Raw genomic sequence first — 24,112 nt, forward strand, 5'->3', positions numbered from 1 at the left:
TCCAGAGCCCCGGGACCTCCTCCCCGCGCTGCTCGCTGCTCTGCCGCATCTGCAGGGCTGGAACCCGGACTGGCTCAGACCGGGACGCCGCTGACGCCGCTGCCGCCGCTGCGGCTCCATCCTCCGGATCGCCGTCTCTGCTCAGGCCGCCTGCAGGCTGCACTGGATAGGATTTCACGCCGATTGCTCAAAAACATGGATACAGGTAAATATATAATACCATACACTTATGAACAGACTATAGTTGATCCATATCATGTAAAGTAGCCTACTCTCTGATCAGTTCTAATTTTACAGATTGTGTTTTTCTCATAGGCACAATTTTGGTTTCATAGGCACCATTTAGGTCTATATGTGTCATTATATTGACTTTTTTCATTTTTATTATTATCATCTTTTCAATATTTTCCCAGAACAGACTAAAAGTAGACTGCAATAGCATCTATTCCTCTGATTATCCCTTCTTTGCCTTACAAGTAGCAGACAAACTGCTGTTCAACATTTCAACATGGCTCTCCTTTGTTTTCTCACCCAATGTGGATTATTCTGTATGTTATACCCATTTGAATATGTCGGCAGTTAAAACCTCCAACAGCCATAAATTGTAGATAAATTATAGATACATTTGTGTGAATGTGTATTCAATGTTCCAACCAATGGTGATGTGCTGATTGGAAAAGAATGCAAATAGCAGTGAATAAAGCTGCAAGCATCCCTCAGCTTTCATAGCAGCAGGAACTCGTGTGTTTGTCTTGAGGTTTGAAGTCAAGTCAGTGGATTCAAGATAGACCCACTAAAAATAAAAGTTTGACAAAGGGATGCATCAGTGCAGCACCGCTCCCCAGAACACCTGCACTCTGCATCAAGTATCTCTTGCTTGCTTTTAATAAAGTCACTGACCTGGTAAAAAAAAAAAAAAAAAAAAAAAATGAAATCTGAATAGCAGTGAAGACACCAGAATTCAAACAAACCTTTGCACGCAGAAAAAATGACAGGATAGCTCATTAGTGCTCTAATGAGACTTTCACAGCACACAAGTATGGCATTGTACAGGCAGTCAGTATTCACACTGAAGAGGTGGTTTTACTATGAACCCGACCCACGTTTGGCCCATCTGAGATATAAACACAATGTTCTCTGGTTCCATTTTGGCCCCATTTGTATCGTTTCCTTGACTTTTCTTATTTGTAATTGGAACCAAATAAAACACCCATTTTGGGTCCCCTGCCCATCCATTACCCATGTACCTTAGTATCACATTTTATTGACCAAAAGTACTTATTATTTCCAATTAGTTAGTTATCCCCACATACAATGATACACACCAGAAAAAGAATTGCAGCCAAATACATTATGGATATCATCTTTGTAAATGTGCTTAATTACCTTTTACCTTCCAGTCTCATACTCATACTTGTTATAATACTTGAAAGTAACAGTAACCATATTATTGATGTCCACAACACATGTTTAATTTAATTGGTTTTTACCTCAACTAAAGAAAAAAACACATATTACACCTTTAAAAAGTATACAGAGGGTGGAATATTTAAATGCATGAACCTCAGTGGCAGAGAGATTTTTCCAAGCCTGTCTGAATATTTCTGTCTTGCATCAACAGCTGTGCTTGTTTGTACGTGCATGTTTTATTTTATATGAAAAATCTTTCAAATTAGTGTAATTGCACATGTGGGTTTGGGTTTCAAGATGCATGTTTTGGTGAAGCAGTAAGGTAAGGCATGTTCTCTACGCTTGTGGCAGCCAGAGCCTGCAGATGAACACAGCGCTTGTGTGTGCACGTGCGTGTGTGTGCACGTGCGTGTGTGTGCACGTGCGTGTGTGTGGGGGGAGCTGTGCATGAGCAAACTGAATTGCACTGCATTTCATCAACTATTAACACTGTTCATAGCTGTAGTTTGACAGTGCACGCTATAATTGGGATGACCGTTTGATGTTCCTGGATTTTTGTAAATGTATTTTTCTATTTTATTTATTTATTTATTTTACTTTTTTTTAATGGAAATTTTTGAGATGGGGGCACATTTCTTTTCATCTCTGACATAATCTAATCTGACATTTCAGCAGTCAAGAATGTTTTATCTTTTTCTTTCTTTTTTTAAGTTTTTTCTTAAATTTTTCTTTTTGCTCGTTTGGTTTCTCAGTTTCACTTTGATCATTTATTTTATTATTCATTATTACTTTTTTGTTTCAAACGAAAACAATGGGAATATTTATGTCTGCTTTTATACATAAGCCCAGAAACATTCAGGCATATTATTTTCATGTATGTATTAAACTTAAACCCATTTTTTGGCAAAATCAGTCTTCATGCTGTCCCCTCCCAACTCCAGTCCACTGAGCACACCTCTGGTTGGTTAGTAGGTGCATAGTCCTCTGATAGCTGTGGTGCCCCGGTTGAGTTTGGCTTCTCTTAAAATAAATATATTTCCTATTTCTCTTTGTAGTCACTGGCAAATTTAACTGGTTGACAAATTCTGGTATCCATGAAAGAAGCATTTGCAATTATGAAAGGAGAAAAGTTAGCTGTTAAATCATGTAGGAACAGCTATTAATTACATTTTTTGGAAAGCAGTCGCACCAAGACCTGACTACTGCCTACTTCCTTACAGGAAGTACGCCTAAACATCTCATATTATTGACATGGCTCCTAGAGAATACTAGACCAACGTTTATTCCAATTTTTTGTATTATTTTGTGTTTGTGAACTTGATCTTGCTCGTGTTGATATTGCGATTTTATATACTGTGAAGGTCTTCTGCCAAACAGGTGTAATTACAGATTGACTCAAACTCAACAGTGTGCAACGATAAACACCAGCTGTGCGGTAGATGACATTTACATCTGCTCTGTGCAGTTGTGATGGAAAAACATGAGTGCAACTTTCATTGAGCCGTGGATGGATTCCTAATTCTGATGGATTTTTTTTACTGCTACAAAACCCAAGGCACAAACTAATACAGCTTAACTCTGCAGTTTTGTGCAACGTAGGTCTCAGTCTTTTTACTCAGTTCACTTTTTTGCTTTGAGTACAATTTCTGTAGTGGTTATTGTTGATTTACATTGACATTAGTAGTATTGTTTACAAGACCATTAATACAGTATGTGTCGTGTGTTGAGTGAAAAGGACCCGAGTTTCAGAACAAAAAAGAACTTTATTTGACAAAAAGCGCTACTCAGGCAGGAAAAATTTGTACAAAAAACTTAACAAACGCAAAAACAGGCCAACAGACAGGAGTGAAAGACAAAGGTTGACAAATAGATGGACCAGCAGGGAGGAACGGAAAGACGAGACAAGATCCACTCTAAGGGGATGACAAGACACAGATGAAGACAATCGGGACTGATGGGAACAAAGGAAGTTCAACTACAATAAACACAGGGACGCAAACTTTCAAAATAAAAACAGGAAACAGGTCACAAACACAAGACTAAAACTAAAGAACAGCAAAGTCAAAACCCAACCACAATAACCCTGCACCATAACAATATGTTTGAATACAGCTGTGGAGTAGTGGGTGGAACCTCAGCCCAGTTACACCCCAGAGGGAGCTGGGCAGGACCCAGGTTGCCTGTATTACCCCAGCCACTCTCACCGCTGGTCCTGAGCCCGGATAAATGGGGAAAGTAGTGCCATGAAGGCATCGGATGTAAAAAAAAAAAAACTAAAAAAAAACGGCGAGGCCAGATCAATCGGATAGAACACAATGAACCTCTGTGCTGACCCGAAAGGGAAAAGTCCAAAGCAGTTGTTCAATCAATCAATTCAGTTTATTTGAGAAGGGACAGTGTACATTCATATACATTTAGAATTAAAAATTGCAAATGCACCCAATTTTAGATACAGAGCTAGTTTCCATTGGCAGTCCCCCGGCTAAAAATATAAAAGAAAGACAAGTTAAACAACAAGTTAAAACAAATACAAAGAAAACGTGCAAAAAGTTTCTGTTCTTGTTATTTTGCTTCTATTTAAGATAGAAGGAACAGGAGAACAACCTGACACATCAATCTTCATACATTCATTGTTGTTTCAACTTCTGTTTTTGGAAGTCCAAATATACCTTTTAACAAGGCAAACTGAGATTAAAGTGCAAGGATTATTCACCCTGAGCCTGGAGGATGAAAAAAAGTGACGCCCCCGGCAAACTCTTAATAGTAATTAACAATTAACATCAACAATAAAATAAATAAAGGCTACTCATTGTATAGGGTTATTGTTCAAACAAGTATCATAGCTTCCCTTATTCCCCTCTTGTTCTCTGCTAACTTTAATCGATAAATCCAGCACCCTGGGGAGCATATTTCATTCAACTCAGAAGAAAAAAAAGCCCACATATTTCTTTCCCCTAATAGGTATCCTTAGTAAAGCCAAATTCTCCCATTAGCCTGTAGTGACCTCTTAAGACAGTTGGGCCTAATTATTCAACCTCCTACCTCTGTTGATTTCTGTCTGTAAATACTGCTCTCATTGACTTTCTTTTTCTTTTATAATCCGTCTGTCCTTCAGCCTGCCTGCTTTGTATTTACAAAGGATTTTAAATAAAGTGTCTGTACAATGAGGAATGGAATAATGTGAAAACAAAATGACAGTTTTCGTTATAAATCAGGGATCTTCAACCCTGCTGGGACCCCTGTCCTGCATGTTTTATGCTACCCTGCTTCATTACACCATGATACACGGAGCTGTGTCAACAACAGAGCTGTCCAGACCTTGATGACAAGATGGTGACGACCATTAATATGAATCAGGTGTGTTGATGCAAGGAGACATGTAAAACATGCAGGACAGGGGGTCCTGAGCAGACCCAGATTTACTCAGTGTGGTTCCCCAGGGTGACCACACTTGAAGTGCCCCCCTCCTCCCACATTTGACGGTAAAAAAAGGGAAATGTACTATTATAAAGACCATATATTTACATGAACATATTGCTGAAGTACCTGCTCAACACTCATACTACAAATAAATGTAAGACAAGCAACCAACTAAGAGTAACACCACAGATAGATATGAATCTACAAACGCCATACTACACTGATGCTCCAATCAGAATGCAACTCACATGCCAATGTAACACCACATGTTAACTATCATCATTTCCATCATATATGGCCTGTCTGAGGACTACATGCAAAACTATTACAGCATATGACTAAACAATCAAACAGGACTGCTGAATGAGCTGATGTGAAGGTAGGGAACAGCACAATAATAAAATAGCAATGTGTAGGCTGTTAGATTTAAGGTTGTTAAGTTGTTAAGGCACTCACTCAAACGCAATTCTTTTTATTTTATTATTATTATTATTTTCATGTAATTTTATTATATCATTGGGTACTGCTGTACCTGTTTGCTCCTCTTCTAGCAAATATATAGAGAAAATAACAAAATACGACATATATGGTCCAGTTAGTCATTTGATTTGGTGCTCCCTCATTGGCTGGGGCCCCTGAGCGCTCGCCCGGTTCAGTAAATGGATCATCCGGCCTAGATGATGAGGACCAGGGGGCAAGATATCTGTTCACTAATTTCACATCATATTGACTCTGATTTCTCCCTCTCATATGAAAATGTATTGTTTGGATTCTTTTCTTACACCTCCAGCAAAGCAAATCAATTTTACATCATTAATTTAATTTTGTTATTTGCAAAATTTCATATTCACAAATCGAAATTCTCTAATCACATACATATCTTTCCCGGCCTTTAAAAAGGAATTCAAACAATACATTGCAACAATCCAATATTCTAAAAATAGAAAAGCCATCCAAACCACTGAGTTATGTACTAGGTATAGAATTTTTTTTAAACTGATCTATAATTTCTGTCTGTGACTAATCCTGGCATCAACTGTTTCTATGTATGTTGTGTTTGTTTTATAATGTACTGTTGACAATTTGAAATAAAGAAGTGTGAAAAAAATAAATAAATAAATGACGAGGACCAGGCTTGAAGACCACTGTTATAAATAAATAGTTTGACATGTTAGATGAAAGCGTTTTTTTTTTCTTTCATGCAGTGTGACTGTCTCGCCCTCTCCTGGCGGGGATGAGACTGCGAGGAGGCCGGGATTTCAGCGCCGACTCCCGCCTGGAAGCGGCTTATCCTCGTCTGCCTGTCCCCTGGCTGCCGCTCGGGGTTCTCCGCGAGGGCGTGCGTCTGCGCCTGCGTCTGGATCACCATGACCACCGGGGTCGGGGCTACTGGCAGCTGGTGGCCCTGGAGGCGGGGGCGGGGCCAGGGGCGGGGCCAGAGCCGGTCAGGGGGAGACCGAGGAACCAGGACCCTGAAACCTGCACACCAAGTAAGATTCTGACACCTGGGTGCATGTAGGGGAGTAAAAGTGGCTATTCTTCTTCTTCTTAAAAAAAAAAAAAAAATGAAATTACAACGTAAACTGGTGGTATGAAGTAATGTAAAATAGAAATGGAAAAGTTAGACACTGTTCTTTCAAGCGGCTACGCAGTTTACATTTTTTTTGTCCCGCCGTACCCATAGTCAATGAAAAGCAAGGCTATGGAGGACGGAGGTAGATTTTTGTCTTAATTATTCAATCAAAAAAAAAAATTTCAATCAAAGAAAAAAAGTATTTGAATGCAAAAATTAAAAAACAAAAGAAAAAAAATGCATTTGAACACTGTTTTTCTTGGATTGGAAATGCTTTCTTTGATAGAAGTGAAGTTTTTTTTGTTTGAAGCAAATTTTTAGATTGAAGTAGTGTTTTTTTGTATTTGGGCCATATTATGGGTAGGACATTTGTGTCTGTATCATTTAATCAAAAAAGAAGTTGCTTCAAAAAAAAAAGAAAAATTTGGCTTAGGCTATTTACACCCGGGTGCAAGTACTGATGCGTAGGCTATTTACACCCTGCTACCAATATCAATGTATGCTATTTGCACCTATGTATTATTGGGAAAAAAATGTAAAAAAATTATTTATAAAAAAATTATCCATCAGCGCATCAGTGATTGGTAGTCACACCACTTTTGATAAATTTAATTTAATCTCTTCAAAATATCTTACAATGACATAAGAGCAAAAATTGTTCATACAAAAGTGTGAGAGCAGACGTTTGCCTGCCTCTATTGTTTGACATGGTTCCAGTTTTAGTGGTACACATGCGCATGGGCAAGTGAAAAAGCGCCTTCTGTTGCAGACACGTTGGTACACATGCGCATGGGCAACGCATTTGTTTTCATATGTCAACAGGGTGTGAATAGCTCAGCTGGTGGGGGCTTGCTATTTGTACCCTGGTGCAAATAGTCACTCCGAAAAAATTTTCAATTAAAAAAAAAATCACTTCAATAAAAAAAAAACTTTTTCAATCAAAGAACACTTTTTTTTGGATTTAAAATATTTTTTTTTTCCTTTCTTTTCAAAACAGTGTTTTGAGGAGACACAGCCGAGAAAAACCGGGCCAGCATGTGGACAGTGTGAGCTTGCCTGTTTGTAAAACGTGCTTTTGTTTATTATACGGTTATTTTCCTTTATTTCACTGTCTGTTACCATGGTGATGCCCTGCCTGGGCTGTAAATAAATGTAAGGCGGGGGGCTGTTACACTGTTCGATTGACTAGAAAACACAAATTACACTAATTAATTCTGCATTTAAGTTTGATTATGCAGTTTAGAGTTCAAATCCACCTTTTCAGATTCAGATTCAGATGACTTTATTAATCAAATTGATATCTCAATCTCACACACACAACACTGTCATTTACAAATAAAACACCCCAAAAGCCAAACGCCCATATAAAGATAAAAAGATAAGAAAATAAAAAATAAAAATAAAAGTAAAAGGTAAAAACAAAAAATAAAAATAGAAATAGAAAGTGCGGTGCCATAAAAAGAATGATAACAATAGAAAAAGAAAATAATTGAATTAAATTATATTTAATATTAAACCCATTTATTTTTGTGTGTTTGCTAAGTGCAGAAGTGATTAGCATATGTACACTTGTTTGTGGTGTGTAGGTGAGCAGTTTAGTCAGGCATTAGCATAAACTCACTTCATTGCAGTTTGCCCTCTGCATCATTGAAAACAGATACACATCTCCCTCCCCTGAAGCCGCCGATTAACTTATGCTAATCACTGCTGGATCGTTGCCGTGTTATTGTGCCTGTTACACCAACATCAAGCACCTCCAAAAACCCAGCTTCTGCAAAGAGGCAATGTCATTCTGCTGGAAAACAAAAATCGGTCATACAGAGTTCACAGATCACTTAAATGCTTAATTAGGCATAAACATGTGCGGTCCCAAATGCATTGCGTTATGTTGCAGTGCAATGGTGCAAATCTTTTCCCCTTGCCAACAAAAACAACATCCCATCCTTTTTAAGTAAGAGATGATTATCGGCTCCCTCTCAGTCCGTCTCTGTGTGTAATGTGATGCACCGTAATGGGGCAGGACTGATTGAGGAGAGACATGAGGATTAATCTAAGCATGTAATTACTTTTATGATTTATCGGTCCCTCTGTGCACTCACTCACACGCACACATAGACCTACGGTACTATCATCTGCACGTGTGAAAACACTCAATATAACAATAACAGACTTACTGCCTTGACCTTGCTGTTTATTGTCACTTTTTTTTAAATGATCATGCATAAGTGTAATGACATGCCACAATTTGTCACATTTAGCGTTGCGCTTCACGTTTGAACCCTGACATATCTCTTACCAAGCTGGCAGAGGCGCGCATCCTCGCTTTCAGGGTTTAACGCGGCTTTGATTGAGTGCTGAAACCAACCTATTGAGCTTCGAATGGCAATCGGCCCGGCAACCTGAGCGTAACTAATTGATGTAGCAGTAGTGGGGGAAGCCTGACACTTGTAACCCATGAGAGCAGATATGCACTCTGGAGGCTGCTTCTTTTCCTTTTAAGACCTGCACCTCTGTGGAGGAGGAGATGCACTGCCTCGGGCTGGCCTTTTTTTTCCTCTCTTCATGTTGGTGTTATTACATCTTAGATAAAAAAAAATAGCGTGCATTAGCTGACACCGAGGCAAAAGAAGATGTCCTCTCATAACAAGATCACGAGCTCTGGTGGCAATGTCGATTTAAAACTAAAGCAGCAGAGTAATCCAGAAGCACTTCTGTTGGAGCTTTTTTTGAAGTTTAAAGGGACAAATGATGGTCTGCGTGAAGTGTCTGACCTACCTGATCTCACAAAAATCCGTGAAATGCCCACGACCTCTCACCACTATTTTCCGTGGCACCAATGGTGCTCACATGGTATAATTCCGTGTGAGCACCACGGATATTGTACCTATGCGAAGTCAATGGGCTCCGTTGTCGTGATTTATACACGGATTATTACATTATTATTATGTATATATTATTCTTTATTATAGTGGCTAAGTTATGAGTTTTTGACGCGCAAGTTACTGTTTGTTACTGTCAGTTTGTAAAAGCATGTTTTTAACGCTGTTTTATTGATGTTTTTATGATTTTTAACAGTATTTTGACGGCGAGTATTAAACCGTGTTTTCTAGTATTTAACGTAAATTTGAGTATTTAACCATGTTGTTTGCTGTCACCATGACGACGGAGGTGGCGTAAGTCATGTGAAATTATTATTTTTTAGCAAAAACCACAAGCGTTTCCTACTTCTAACCAATCATAAGTGGTGCATTAACCTAACCAGACCTTAGCCAGAGCGTCGTCCAGCCACAAAATATCATTTTTAATTGCTTTTGAACCAGGAAGTGGAGACAGGCGATATTTAAATTCATTGTTTTAACCAATAACCATTCTGCCATTTCGTCAACCACAGGGAATTCCCTGGGCATCCACTCCACGTCATAGAGTGACGAGCGGAGATCTTGATCACGTGACGAGTGCCCCGATCGGTTTACTTCCACGTTCATAGCAATAATAATAATCAATGACATCACATCCACGATCGGGGCACTCGTCACGTGATCAGGATCTCCGCTTGTCACTCTATGACGTAGAGGGGATGCCCAGGGAATTCCCTGTGGTTGACGAAATGGCAGAATGGTTAAAGGAGCATGAGGCTCCTTTTAAGAAATTAGACTCTCTAGCGCCACCCTTCACCACGACGGCCGTCGGGGGTACTGCAGCCAACAGCAAAGCCGGCACGGGAGAACGCGCATGCAGCGTCATTTGACGTCACATCCACAGGACAGCGCGGGAAATTCCGGCCCGGAATTGCAGGACATTTTACAGGATACAGCCTGTTAAGGCAACGCAGAGATACACTAGAGGGCTCATTCTTTTTGGTTTGGAACGCTTCATCTGACATTATTACCAGAAAACTTAAAACGTATACACATTTTTTTCTTAAATCCTGCCTCAATCCTGCCTCATGCTCCTTTAAAACAATGAATTTAAATATCGCCTGTCTTCACTTCCTGGTACAAAAGCAATTAAAAATGATATTTTGTGGCTGGACGACACACTGGCTAAGGTCTGGTTAGGTTAATGCACCACTTATGATTGGTTAGAAGTAGGAAACGCTTGTGGTTTTTGGTAAAAATAATAATTTCACATCACTTACGCCATCTCCGTCGTCATGGCGACAGCAAACAACATGGTTAAATACTCGAATTTACGTTAAATACTAGAAAACACGGTTTAATACTCGCTGTCAAAATACTGTTAAAAATCATAAAAACACCATTAAAACACTGTTAAAACAGCGTTAAAAACATGCTTTTACAAACTGACAGTAACAAACAGTAACTTGCGCGTCAAAAACTCATAACTTAGCCACTAATAAAGAATAATATATACATAATAATAATGTAATAATCCGTGTATATATCACGACAACAGAGCCCATTGACTTCGCATAAGTACAATATCCGTGGTGCTCACACGGAATTATACCATTTCCGTGTTGGTGCCACGGAAAATAGTGGTGAGAGGTCGTGGGCATTTCACGGATTTTTGTGAGATCAGGTTGGTCTGACGCACAACTCTAAAAAGTAGCAACAAAAATATTGAATTAATGCAAATTTCTACTCTCACTGTGCAGAAGTGTGCACGCCCTGTAACACACACACACACACACACACACACACACACACACACACACACACACACACACACACACACACACACACACACACACACACACACACACACACACACACACATCACTCATAGAGTCTCAGAGTAATCAATCAATAACTGTGCAATAATAAGAGTAATAATAATAACCACAATCATAAGCTGTAACAATATACATTTCAATAACCATGTCTACCTCATACTGCTGCACCTTTCACTTAAAACATTTTTTTTTATATATGTTAATAAGAGCTGTCATTTGTCTATTTACTGTACAGCCAGCGAAAATAACCGAGTCAAATTCCCTGTCTTGTTTGACCTGACTTGGCCAATAAACCTGATTATGATTATGGTATACAACCCCCCCCCCGAACACACACACACACACTATATATATATATATATATATATATATATATATATATATATATATATATATATATATATATATATATATATATATATATATATATGTATATATACAACCCGCACACATACACACATATATACACCCCCCCCCCCAAAAAAAAGAAACAGACACAAAAAAAAGCACTGCACAGCTTGAGTCCCATGTCTGTGTTTTTAAAGACAGGCGAGGAAAAAAAACTGAGCTGCAGCAACTGTAATTACATTATACACACACACACACACACACACACACACACACACACACACACACACACACACACACACACACACACACACACACACACACACACACACACACACACACACACACACACACACACACACACACACACACACGTAGACATTTCTTTGAGCTCAGCACGTCTGCCGCACATAGCTGCCGCGGGATGTTTGAGGCGTGTTGCCATGGTGACCGAAAGGGGACACACAGGAAAGGATGGTGGGGGTTAGGTTTGTAGAGAAGAAGTGAGGAGGAAGGGGGTTGGGTCGGAGGAGGAGGATGGCGGGGGGGAGAAGAGAGCCAGGCTCGCAGAGTTGCCGGCGTCTTGACAGCGTGCGGCAGCAGCAGAGCTGGAGGCAGCAGAGCTGTCAGGGGAGGATCTGGAAACCTGCTGCTGCGGTGGAGCATCAGAAGCCGCCAGACACCTCTGTGCATGGTAGGAGACGCTCAGAACGTTTTAGGGTCATTTTGAAGCTTTATTCATCTTTTGTTTTCTTCTTCACCCTTTTGCTTCGCGTTTGTTTCAGTCTGATGAAGAGAATAAGGCTCCACACATGTTCGATTGGATTGGTCCGTTTCGGTTCCTGTTTTACGCTTTTACGCACTGACAAAAACTGTCTCATGACCTGGAGTCAAGTTAGACCATTTGCAAAGAAATGAAAGGATGTCTTAATAAACGTTAGGCTGCTCAGTGAAATTACAGTTAATCAGTGCAGCAATTAGCTTCACGTTCAAAGGTAATGCCAGGATGGTGATTATGCTGCATGAATTAAATACACAGAGAAGGTTGTGTTGTGACAGTGTTAGCCATCTGAATGAGAGGCACTGAAAATGCTGCTGTAAATATGTGTGTGAGACTGCCCACTTCATTGATTGTTTGATTGTGTGGGTGTTGCGGTGTGTGTGCTTCACTTTTATTTCCTCTATGCCTGTGTGTGTGTGTGTGTGTGTGTGTGTGTGTGTGTGTGTAGGGCTTTGTCTGTCTCTCTCTCTCTCCCTGGCTGTGTAGTAATGATATTTATTGAAATCTTTGCAGCTGGAGTTGGAGAGGGGGAGGGGTGTGCATGACTACAAAGCTTTATGTGGCTTTGTTTCTACTATTTCCAAACCTATCAGGGCTTGGTGCATGTGTGTGAACAACTCAGTAAGGTGCAAGCGCGTGGAAGGAGTAGTCTCACATGTAGATCTAAGTTTCCGCTCCAGTTTGGAGCTGAAATAGAGCTGACTGCTTTTAAAAGTCACCACTTCCTACTTTCAGCTTTCGGCAAGTGGCTCTTGGTCTCCCTCAGGTCTGATGAGTAACTCGCCTACCCGCTCAGAGATGCAGACTTCCACTCTCGACCCCGAGTATCTAGCAGGACCCCAGGCTAAGGTGCCCGGCAGGAAGAGAGGACGACCCCCTGTCCGTAAGCTGGAGGGCATCCATAGCCACTATGCTGAGCATCAGTCACCCATCAAGATCCCCAAGAAGAGAGGCAGGAAACCTGGCTTTAAGGTCAGTCAGTTGTTATTTTATCTTTTTGTTGTGATCAGGACAGCCCAGAACAAGTCATCAAGGTCTTTAAATACAATTACCCCAGCAAGCCATATCATCTGTGAAAGAAGAGTAATTATGCAATCTTATGTCTTTATTCACAGCTCAAAAGTGAAGTTTGTCAAAAGTGTTAAGTAGCTAAAGTGCCTGCTAGCAGTTTGACACCAATGATTGCAACGCAACTGTCACTCAAAAACCACGAGAACCACATTCTTCATGAATAAGTTTTATAGCTTTATATCATTTTGCCTAATGAGGTAAATCAAAGTTCTCCTCCCAGGATGTCTAGCCTTCTTTTTAAGAGATGAATGATTGATTAAGGCTTAAAAAAGTGTTGAAAGAGCAGTCACACCACGACTTTCCTGACTTTTTGCAGACCAACATTAATTGCATGTGCAGATTTAACCTCTTAACTCTAAGGACAGATCTGCCCACGCATCTATTCCCACAAGGGGTTAGCGCTATTCACTTCTAAAAGAAACATCCTCCAAGTCAAATTGTGTCACCATGGCACTGGATAGGCAGTCACGTGTGTGATTGCTTTAGGAAGGTAACCAATAACAGCGGGGTTAGCGGGAAGCAGAAGGAGGCTGCTCACAGCAGCATACTGAAAATGAAAGACTTATAATGCTCCATCTAATGAACCCAGGACGTTTTTGAGTCTCAATCAAAGCAAAATGACACGTAAAATATGTTACCTTTAATTCTCTAACAGGCTGGTGAGTAGAGACTGACTCACTCTTAGAATCAGCCAATCCAGGAGCCGCAGTTTTCCTGACCAGATCTTCCCCTCGCTTGAAATTTGTCAGGACTTCCAGCTTGTGATCTCTTATGTATACAGTCCCGGCCTTCAGCCGCGCTTCCAGCATGTACTGTTCACATCACATGAAAGTTGATTCTGCAACACTTCTTAAAGGACAAGTGGTCGACGTTGTTTCCTTTTAGGTCCTAAAGAAATACAATGTCATGCTTGCATGTATTAGCAGCTCAGCAACGGGGAAAGAAGTCTTTTTCATAACATTATGTCGCTTGTCACTTCCTGAAATAACAACGAACAAATGTTTCAGGATGTTCACAATTAGTTCAGCATTTAGGAGCTGGATAACTTCTGTTGTTAAAGTATATGTGTAAATATGAAAAGGAAATACCAATACTCTGTTGGTTTGAATTACTGTACATGTGGTCACACAGTTTACTTTTGCACAAGGATGAATCAAACTTCACCCTTAAACTGCGTTTAGTGTGTAAAAGTAATGACAGAAGAATCTCCATCCACCAAATGCATTTTTGTCTGTTGCGTAATCAGTGCGATGGCTTTTTTGAGATGTGTAAATATGTGCACGTGTGTTCTTGTGTAGCTGAAGCCCAGGACGGTGATGTCTTCACTTACCAACTCTTATCCCAGCGGCACACCGGAACCTGAGATGGGCTCCGTCCCGCAGGATGCCGCCATCGTCCCGCACTCAGCCACGCCACAGATCCTAGCAGGTGACAAGCCTCTCATGGTTATATTTACCCCTTTAAACACTTTTCTATATCGTAATAGCAATTCGTAATTCATTTGTAACAAAAGGAAACAACAGAGATGTTGAAGAAACAAAAAGACAAAAAAAAAATCAAAGTTTGAAAACTGGTGCTCTTTACTACGATGAATATGGTCCTAATATTTTACACTTACCGTTACTGTGACACAAATGTGCATTTTTTATCTCTTTTGTTTATGTATCTTATCGTTTTTTAATCCCCTGCTTCACACAATGTCCTGTGTGTGTGCTGTAACACACACATCAGGCTTTCCAAGTGTAAGTGAGCGATGTCTGTCCTTGATCTCCACGTGCCAGTGTTGCATCGCTGTCTGCTGGTAAATGTAAAGGCTTGACTAAACAGTGAAATCCTGCACATTAAATCAAAAACACCACGAGTGTAATTGGGTTTACTGTGTACGTGCTGTAAAAGTACAGCTGCACGCCTTCCCACACAATCATGTGTTTTGGGTTTCCTCGTCAGGGCTCCCGTCATGTTTTCATTGGCTCTAGAGAAAACCCAACATTTTTCTTTTTTACCAAAAAAAAATAAAATAAAAATATTTGCAAATATCTCGTCTTAGATATTTTTCTTCTTTCTCCTCCCTCCATGGTTGGTCTTGCTCTGAAAACCCAAATATTTTAAGATGGCTTTAATTGTAGCTGAAGTTGGAGTGGGTGTTTGTCACGGACCGTCCCTGAGCTCTTTGTTCTTTGCAAATCATGAAAAGTGTTTGATGTCACAGGGTAAGACGTGCGGAGGGAACACATGCATGTAAGCTCACACACAAACATGGAACCCCCTCCCAATCTCCCCCACAGTAAAACCCAGACAGATATGTAAATCTTTCCTCTGCTGACATGGAGAAATACTTCAGAATAGTTGCTGTATTTTTAGCTACGTATTTGTGGAATGCAGCCAAACCGAATGTGCAATATCCTTTCTGAAATTATGCTCATAATTTAATAAATCTGAATTATCATTTACGGTATAACATGGATTATTTAAGAATAATCATTAAATTGGGATGTAAGATGACAGTGTATCCCTGGCAGCTGACTCTCAAACATATTTTTAAAAAACGTGAAAACAGTAAAACATGTTTTCATGCTCTATTTAATAGAACTCATTTTTTTACATGATAGAGACTAGTTTTCATATTTCATAACGTCTATTTCACTGTAGGATATGAAGGTAATATATATTTGTATACGTATATTAGGCGTGTTTGTGTCTGTACAGAATCCTCCATATTCACATGCATGGATTTTAACTCATTATTGATGGTTCAGAGTACAATAGAATACATTTGACCTCATCCTGAGCATGCCGTTATGCCGTTGAGGTAATTCAGAAACATCTCAGTTGAGTGTTTTCAAGTTATAAATCTGTCTTCAGTTAAATCCATAAAAGCCAGGCGTTGACAAAACCAGGTCTCTGCATTACTGACAAGGAAAGAAACAAAAGGTTAGGAAAGAGAGAACACATTCTGTGGAATTACTGTCTACTTTCCATCCCAAAAGACTTTAATTCAACTATCCTGCATATTTAGTTCTGTATCTTTTATAACTGCTGTTTTAATAGTTTGAAAAATGTAACTGCGATATTCTACTTTTGTAGCATTGCTCATATTGATCTGAAAGTGAAGTGTAATAATGATATTCAAGCAGAAAGAATCGTCCTTGCAGACGTGTTGTGTGTGAATTATAATAGAGGTTTGAGCTACAGCTCCATTTTTGCAACAATTGAGACGCAGTGCTGCATGTTAAGAGAATGGGACGATCTTCAAATAATTTAAACCCAATTACCTACTTGAGAATAGTATAGAGACATACATTCTGAGTTTCCTCCCTGCAGATGCTTTGCAAGGCCTTCAGATTCTGCTTGTTTGGGCCGTTTGGCCTCTGGTTACTAGTCAGTAACTGAAGCATCAGTCATCATCCATTTACACTGTGAAGTACTGTCCTATCGGTTTTGTTGCATCTGTCTGACAGTGAGCAGAAAGTATAGCCTTATGCAACTTCTGTTAGCAGTCACATCATCAATAAACACCAGTGATCTCATTCCACTGGGAGCCATACGTGCCCATACCACTATACTGCGTCCACCGTGTTTGACAAATGGTATGTTTTGGATCATGAGCTGTTCTTTTTCATCATTCTGATAAAAGCTTGTTGGTTTCACCCATCCAAAGAATCTGACTACAGAACATTTTAGGCTTTTTGTAGATGTTTTCTGGCGATATTTAATCTGGCTTTCCTATTGTTGAAGGGGAAGCAGTGACCAGAGCTTTGAATGTAACTGTATTTAGACGCGTGAAGCCCTTTCTTGATTATAGATTTTGAGAGTATTCTTGACTTCACTTGATGTTGTGAAGGGGTTTTCCTCCACAAAGGAAATGATTGTGCAATCATCCTCGTCAGTCGTCTTCTGTGGTCTTCCAGACGTTTTGATGTTGTTGAGCTCACCGGCGCTTGCTTTCTCTTTGAGAACGAGCCAAGCTGTTGATTCGGCCGAACCCAAGGTTTTTATTATATCACTGATATCATGTTGTTTTTTTCAACATAACAATGGCCTCCTTCACTTGCATTGAGATCTCCTTGGACATCATATTGGTAATTCCAGTCAAACAGCTGCTAAATACCAGCTTAATAGCTGATATCAACTCCAGAATTGTCGTCTGCTTGGTTTGTCTTGAAGTATCAAGGGAATGGTCCGTTTCTGGCCATTTTATTTCTTCTCATTCAATTGTACAAATACGTTTGAGCCCTGGAAAATGTAGGTGCTTTTTTTTACAATTGCTGTTTGCCCTAAGTGATATAAGCTAAGTTATGAAATGAAAAGCTTCAATGAATGCCCCAAATGCTCTTATTATAATAGTTTTATTTTAAATCCATCGTGAAGGTGTTCAAAGGCCAAAACATGACAATTGTGGTCGTCCAAATACTTCTGGACCTCACTGAGGATCTTCATTAGGTATAGACAGAGATCCAAAAGAGCTTCTGGGAGTGTGCAACTTTTAATACAAGGCGTAGGATGTATAGTCAGGCTGTTGAATTCACTCCAGTAGATGACTTTATATGTTGTTAGTTTCGTCAAGTCTGATCAAATGCTGCTCCGTGGTATTGGGATTCAGGTTCCTTGTTTGTCCACTTTCCCTTTTCTATCTCTTCCCTTGAAAAAGGAAAAGCAGTAAAAAGATTTAGCAAATGAAGCTTCAAATAATACCGTAAGTGATGCTACGTCCTCTTTTTCCTCCTCCAGCAGAGACGCCGCTGCCTGATGACTGCATGTGTGACCCCCCTGTGGACTCCAAGCGCTACGCCGTAGATCCCAGTGACTCTGCCTTCAACATCATGGCATCGCAGTACCAATCCAAACACTCTTACGGTTACCGTAGCAGCAGTTGTGCTGTTCCACAACGCGTCTACAGACGAGCATCGAGCCCGGCGACTTTTCAGGACGGAAATAGAAATGGTGACACTTGTATTATGGTCTGCTATCATATATAGATACATCTGTTGTGGTTGTTACTCCAATCTTGTTTTCTAAACATACATTTCTGGCATTTATATCATTTGAAAGCTTCAGTTGATAAGCAGTATTATTCAATAATTAATTAGTAAGATCTTTTTAATTGTTTGAGATTAGTAGTCTCCCATAATTTCCATCATAGCTGCAGGACAGACATCTCCATCCCATCACTGCTATCTTGTAATAAACTCAGATTAGAAAGAATACACTATATTCAATTATTTAAAACATTACCAGTTCATATTTAATTGATGGTAAAATGTGCGATGATCCAAAATGAAAGCAAAAGCAGGGTTTTAAATTATTACATGACCTACATTTGTTTCTAATTCATGCGTTAGACTTGCTAAATGGATTTTAATCTATACCTGTCAGCTCTTTTTAAATTCGTAGATATAACCCCTCATGCTGGAAAACAGTATATTTTTTCGTTTTCTTATTTGAAAAGGAACATTGTGAAGTTTAATAGTACACATGGAGGTAGATCAATGGCATGGTTTCAATCTTCTTAGATGCTTAAAATAGCAATTTATTCTGAAAAAAGTCATTTTGCCTCAAGAGCTAACTTTAATTGCCACTTTGCTGCAAATGTTAAATCCATTCTCACTTAAAATGGCTTTGGTTCCTATCAAAAGTTTACACTTTTTACCCTCAAATACTAGACCAGGGTTGTTTTAACAACAATCAAACCAACTAGACTTAATAAGACTTGTATCGTAAGATTTTCAACTTTGCAGCTGACTTTGTTTGCATGGGTACAAATACTAATGCCAATTAAATAAGTGTCATTAGAGTAAATGTCAGGCTGACGACACGACTCCAAGAGTGTTTGTTTTGCATTCAGCCGAGACATAATCCCAAACTTAACAAGCTGTAAAATGGTATTTTATCATTTTTATGTTAAGCTTTTTCTGAAAGTGAAACTAGATGTGTTTTAATTTCTAATTTATAAGTGTGAGTGTAGGATTTAGGTTACTTTACTACGGATTAAGCTAGGTTATCTCCTGCAATCCTTCCAGAAATGTTGCACTGCTTTTATTTTTCATTTTTTATTTTTTGTTGAACTAAGATCGTGTCAATGCTTCTTTGCTGTTTGAGCACACCATTTTTCCTCTGCCCGTTCCCCCTGTGTTGCCAGACTACGGAGAGAGCAAGCGTTTTGCCGGCAAGGACCCCTCCAGCTGGGGTGTCGAAGATGTGGTTTGTTTCATTAAAGGAGCTGACCCCCAAGCCCTGGGACCCCACGCTGAGACATTCAGGAAGCATGTGAGTTCAAACACCTGGATATTGAGGCTTGTCCCACAGACTGATACACTATTAAAAAGAACAGAGATTCAAATATCAAACATACTGAGTTAGGAAGGTGGAAGACTTGATAGAAGCTGAGCACTCTTACACTTCTTAATTATAATCGCTCTGTTTATGCAGCACCTGGTGCCCTGTGATCATGAATACAGATCAATATGTGAAGAAACCCGGCTCATATTATTACAGAATTTTTAAAGCATCATGCGCTTTGTCCTCAAGCTGAATTCAGCAAATCGTCCAGCCCCCTTTGACCCGCTGCGCTGCCTCAGCTCCTCAGCCAGGGCTGAACATATGTAGCCCACAGTTCACCCATCACATCCGTCAAGCTCTGCAAACAGCTTGAGTAGGTGTTTTGGCCTCATTTTAAATCTTAAAGATCAATATCCATTACAATATATCATTTAAGTCTCACTGAACGAGTTGTGAATCACCTATAAATCACCTGAATATTGTGTATTTAAAAGAATTGGGTCAACTTCTAAAAAGAGAAAAAAAACAGTGCATGATGTGTCTCCGTTAATGCTTTTTTTCTCCCTTATATTTCTGTGCTGTGTTTCAGGAAATAGATGGAGATGCCCTGCTGCTGCTGAAGAGTGATATGATGATGAAATATCTGGGACTGAAGCTGGGACCTGCACTCAAGCTCTGTTACCACATCGAGAGGCTGAAGCAGAATCAGATGTGATTCCACGTTGAGGGAGGAAACCCCGGCTCTCTCTCTCTCTCTCTCTCTCTCTCTCTCTCGCTCTCTCGCTCTCTCGCTCTCTCGCTCTCTCTCTCTCTCAAAGATACGAAAGCATTAGTTGAACATGTAATGAACAAGATTCAGAGTCCATTTCTGGTAGATTTTTCTGCCTCTGAACCACGTTTAATTGGACGTTCTGACTGTACATACAAGGACTGTTAACAGTTGAAGCCATTGTTTTATTCTTCAGCTTGTATTTTCCTTTTTATCTGAATATTTGAGTGTTTTTGATTGTAAATAGTTTGGCTGTATACAGATGCAGCTACTGTACATTGAAAACAATCTTTCAGCAGCATTAATTATACTAGACCGTAATTATGGCCCATTGTACCATCACAACTGTGGGCCAGCAGAGACAGGGAACCTTTGATGGTGCTTGATCTCAGTTATCATATTTATGTATTTAAAATGACTCCTGCTGCTGCGTGTTTAATATATTAGTGAATTGTAAGTAAAAACAGTTTCAGGTTCTTTTTCTAAGTTTGATTTTTAAGTCAGGTGACTATATGACAGCCCCTGGGGTGTTATGCTCAGTCAGTCTCACTTTTTTTAGTCACATGTTTTTATCACAGTGTTACAGTACCAAAGTATAACATTTCTATTCTTCGATCCGTGTTATTCATAAAAGCTAACTGTAACTGTAGCTAAAAAAAACTGTATTTGAAAAGGTGATAAAAGGAACATATCTGAATTTTTTTTTTTTTTTTTAACCACAAGCCGCAGAATAGCAGAGTTGTTCAGCGATGAACAGTTGTTTCACCAGTCAGATGTGCCTGCAATCACACAGTGCTTGTAATGACAGGAAGGGTAGGAGACAATGAATAGCAAAGCAGTTTGCAAGCGTTTGCTTCACTTGAGGTTGCAAAATGTCATGGAAAAAAAAAGCAAACCCTTTCAAACTTGCGAAACATGGTGCTCACTTCAACTACCACTACGACCTCAATACTTAATGTTGTCAAATAGCTTTTCTTGTTCTTTTTGTTTCATCACTTCAAACAATTTTCATTCATCCACTGCAACACCTCTCTTTTGTTTTAAGTATAAATGTTTTATTTCAGAATTGTAAAAAGTGAAATGTTGAAGCTTTGCTGTATCCTCTCTGAATTGTGAATTCCATTATACTTTTGTTGTATAATGCCGTTCAAACGACATCTTATAGCATTAACTCACACCTGCTGTACATTTTGAAACTTAAGTTCAACTTAGTTTACAGTCTAACTTTTATTTGGCTTAAATGTTCTTGTATACCGCACAGAAAATGCTTACGAGATATGTAGGCCTATGTTCGTATGCGAGGTGCTGTTATTTTCCCTGACTCTCATCAGCTCTAGTAAGCTGTAGGCACGGATGGGTTATGTCCTAATGACCAAGACTCACACTGAAAAGAGATTCACAAAAACTATTAACTTTCAATTTTGAAGTTACTGTATGTAGCAAAAGTATGCATCTCTGACATTTTATAAGATTTAGCGTCACCTTGTGGTCACTTTGTATGTCGTCATTTCTTAGTGTTTTGAAGTCTCATATATGGCCCATATTTGCATTTCCCCACGGCAATTTGCATTCAGTTTAGATTAGTATATATTGCATTGCAATTTTTTGGCATCTCTGTAGCTATTCAGGGTCCCCCTAATTTTAGTCTTTTTTTCTCATTTGAATACAGTTTGTGTCTGCATTTATACATATATAATATCTGTTGTTTTAATCCCTTTTTTATTGATCTTGGACAAAAAAAAAAAAAAACAACAAAAAAACACTCCCATTCCTTGAGCCCCTGAACTTGTGTCTTTTAAACACTTGCAGTAATCCATCCATTGCTTATGATGACATTTCAAATGTATTTAATACGTGTTTTGGAACGGATTACTTAAAATTTGAAAGAAATAAACCAAACATAGTTGGTGTGGGGTTTTTGTTTCTTTGTTTTTTTCAAACTTCAAATTTCCCTGATAATTTGTCTTTCAATTTGGGAAATAAATGTTGTTTTATAATGTTTTGTTCGTGAAAAGTTTATTTTATAATTACATTTTTAAAAACTCATTAAATATGAATCTCAATCATTAGTTTAGTTTATTTTCGGTCATGACACAAACAAAATAAATAAAAAACCAAGAATAAAACTGACAACAAGAAAACGTTCAATTGTTCAAAGAAAACATAACAAAAAAGTTTCCAGTATACAAATAACAAATAACATCTGAGACTGAAAAAGAGGTAGGCTGAAGCAAAGCTTATTATTTGCCTACCCTCAAAAAGATTAATTAAATTAATAAAATAAAAGCAAAAAGTAGAGAAAGACTGCCCGTAAAACAAATTGCCTCTGTAGGGATAACAAACATTCCTCAAAAAATAAAAAAGATTTTTAAAATAAAGGTGCAGTCTACATGTTACCTTCATCCTTAAAAAATCAAAGCAAATCACCAATTAAATAAATACCCAAATCAACATCAAGCCACTCATTAATTTAATATAAGGAAATCATCCTACTTTTCAATGTTTTTTTAAATAAAGTTAAAGTTCTACATAATTTCAAATCTATATCTAATTTATTCCATACATCCACCGCTGCCACTGTAATGCATCTCAGTTTAGTGTTGGTTCTGATTGTTGATTTTCTGTATATGCTCTCCCCTCTGAGGTTGTAATGGCTTTGTCTTAAATTGAACATATTTTGGATACAGTCTGGCAGCATGTTATTATTGATTTTGAACATGAGCTGTGCAGTTTTGAAGTCCTCATTCATTCGGAATCATTCATTCGGAGCAGCTACTTTTATTTTGAAATCAACAAAGCAGCTACTTTTCTAGTATCGCGAGAGTACAAGGTTGTGTTTCCTGTCAGATTGCGAGCGGGACAAATGTGTGCAGCTGTAATATAATAGATCCATGAGCTGCAGCCATACTAGAGGTGAACATGGCAGACATTTCTGAGAGGACGCTTCAAGTCGCCGTGGTCGTCTCCTTCGCTGTCGGCTTTCTGTCGGGCTGGCAGGCGAACAGAATGAGGAGGAGGTTTCTGGACTGGAGGAAGAAACGTCTTCAAGATAAGCTGTCAGAAACGCAGAAGAAGCTCGACTTGGCTTGAATGGTAACGCGGGATTCATAAAGACTCACTGTAATTTGGGGCCTTTGTCCCTAATTACATGTTTGAATGTTATTATTTAAAGTATATTTCTTTGCATGGCAGGTTTGGAGTCGTCTGGTGTCTTAAAGCTGCTGGATCGTGGATGTCATACACTTATGTCACCTTGCATAACAAGACTGGTTATCTTAATTACCAAACTCCATGGGAGGAGTTCCCTTTTCTGCCTAAACATGCACTAACATGGTGATGGGGATTTGTCTTCACTGGATTCTGTTCTAGAGGGTCTTTTTCATATTTGTTAAAATAAATTATCTTATTTTTGTTTTTTGTCTGTGCTAGTCATTCCTTATAAGATACTTATTACAAAGTGAAAACTGCTGTCCTTCAAACGATACATACGTATCTGAAGTATGTAATGGGTTTCTGTGTGATATAACTACAGTACATACCAGGTAATTCACACTTGCTCAAGAGTTTTTACACGTTTTGATTTGAGTGATGGCGCCATCTAGTGGATAAAAATAGTTACACAAACAAAAATCGGTCTTGTATCCTAGTATGGCAGTTTAAATCGCAAAAGTATAGAAATAAAAAAAAACAAACATGAGCCATAGATGCAAAAATGGCTCGTTTGTTTTTAATTAAAACATTTTTTTGCATAGGTTTAAATCAATATCT

At 39.0% G+C, this 24,112-nt stretch overlaps 1 protein-coding gene across 4 annotated transcripts; it reads left to right on the forward strand.

Annotated features, from left to right (window-relative positions):
* scml4 (Scm polycomb group protein like 4) lies at window positions 1-22,349 on the forward strand. 4 transcript variants are annotated; one of them, XM_061707144.1, is made up of 7 exons: window positions 1-205; window positions 6,036-6,320; window positions 12,995-13,200; window positions 14,598-14,727; window positions 18,028-18,240; window positions 19,436-19,563; window positions 20,165-22,349. In XM_061707144.1, exons 2-7 carry the CDS (start codon window positions 6,065-6,067, stop codon window positions 20,288-20,290), a joined length of 1,059 nt encoding a protein of 352 aa, XP_061563128.1. In that variant the 5' UTR covers window positions 1-205; window positions 6,036-6,064; the 3' UTR covers window positions 20,291-22,349. The 4 variants fall into 4 exon arrangements, with proteins under 4 accessions (XP_061563128.1, XP_061563129.1, XP_061563130.1 ...); XM_061707145.1 differs by having other exon boundaries at window positions 18,031-18,240; XM_061707146.1 differs by lacking the exons at window positions 1-205; window positions 6,036-6,320 and adding an exon at window positions 11,996-12,141 and having other exon boundaries at window positions 12,964-13,200.
* The last annotated feature ends 1,763 nt before the right edge of the window (window positions 22,350-24,112 follow it).

Source organism: Cololabis saira, chromosome 18 (genome assembly GCF_033807715.1).
Source record: "Cololabis saira isolate AMF1-May2022 chromosome 18, fColSai1.1, whole genome shotgun sequence".
Lineage (NCBI taxonomy): Eukaryota > Metazoa > Chordata > Actinopteri > Beloniformes > Belonidae > Cololabis > Cololabis saira.

Excerpts from the sequence above, each read along its gene's own strand:
- scml4 (XM_061707144.1), top strand. The coding sequence starts at position 6,065 with ATGAGACTGCGAGGAGGCCGGGATTTCAGCGCCGACTCCCGCCTGGAA. Across the intron at positions 13,201-14,597 it reads GCAGGAAACCTGGCTTTAAG|CTGAAGCCCAGGACGGTGAT; the intron begins GTCAGTCAGTTG and ends GTTCTTGTGTAG. Across the intron at positions 19,564-20,164 it reads CTGAGACATTCAGGAAGCAT|GAAATAGATGGAGATGCCCT; the intron begins GTGAGTTCAAAC and ends GCTGTGTTTCAG.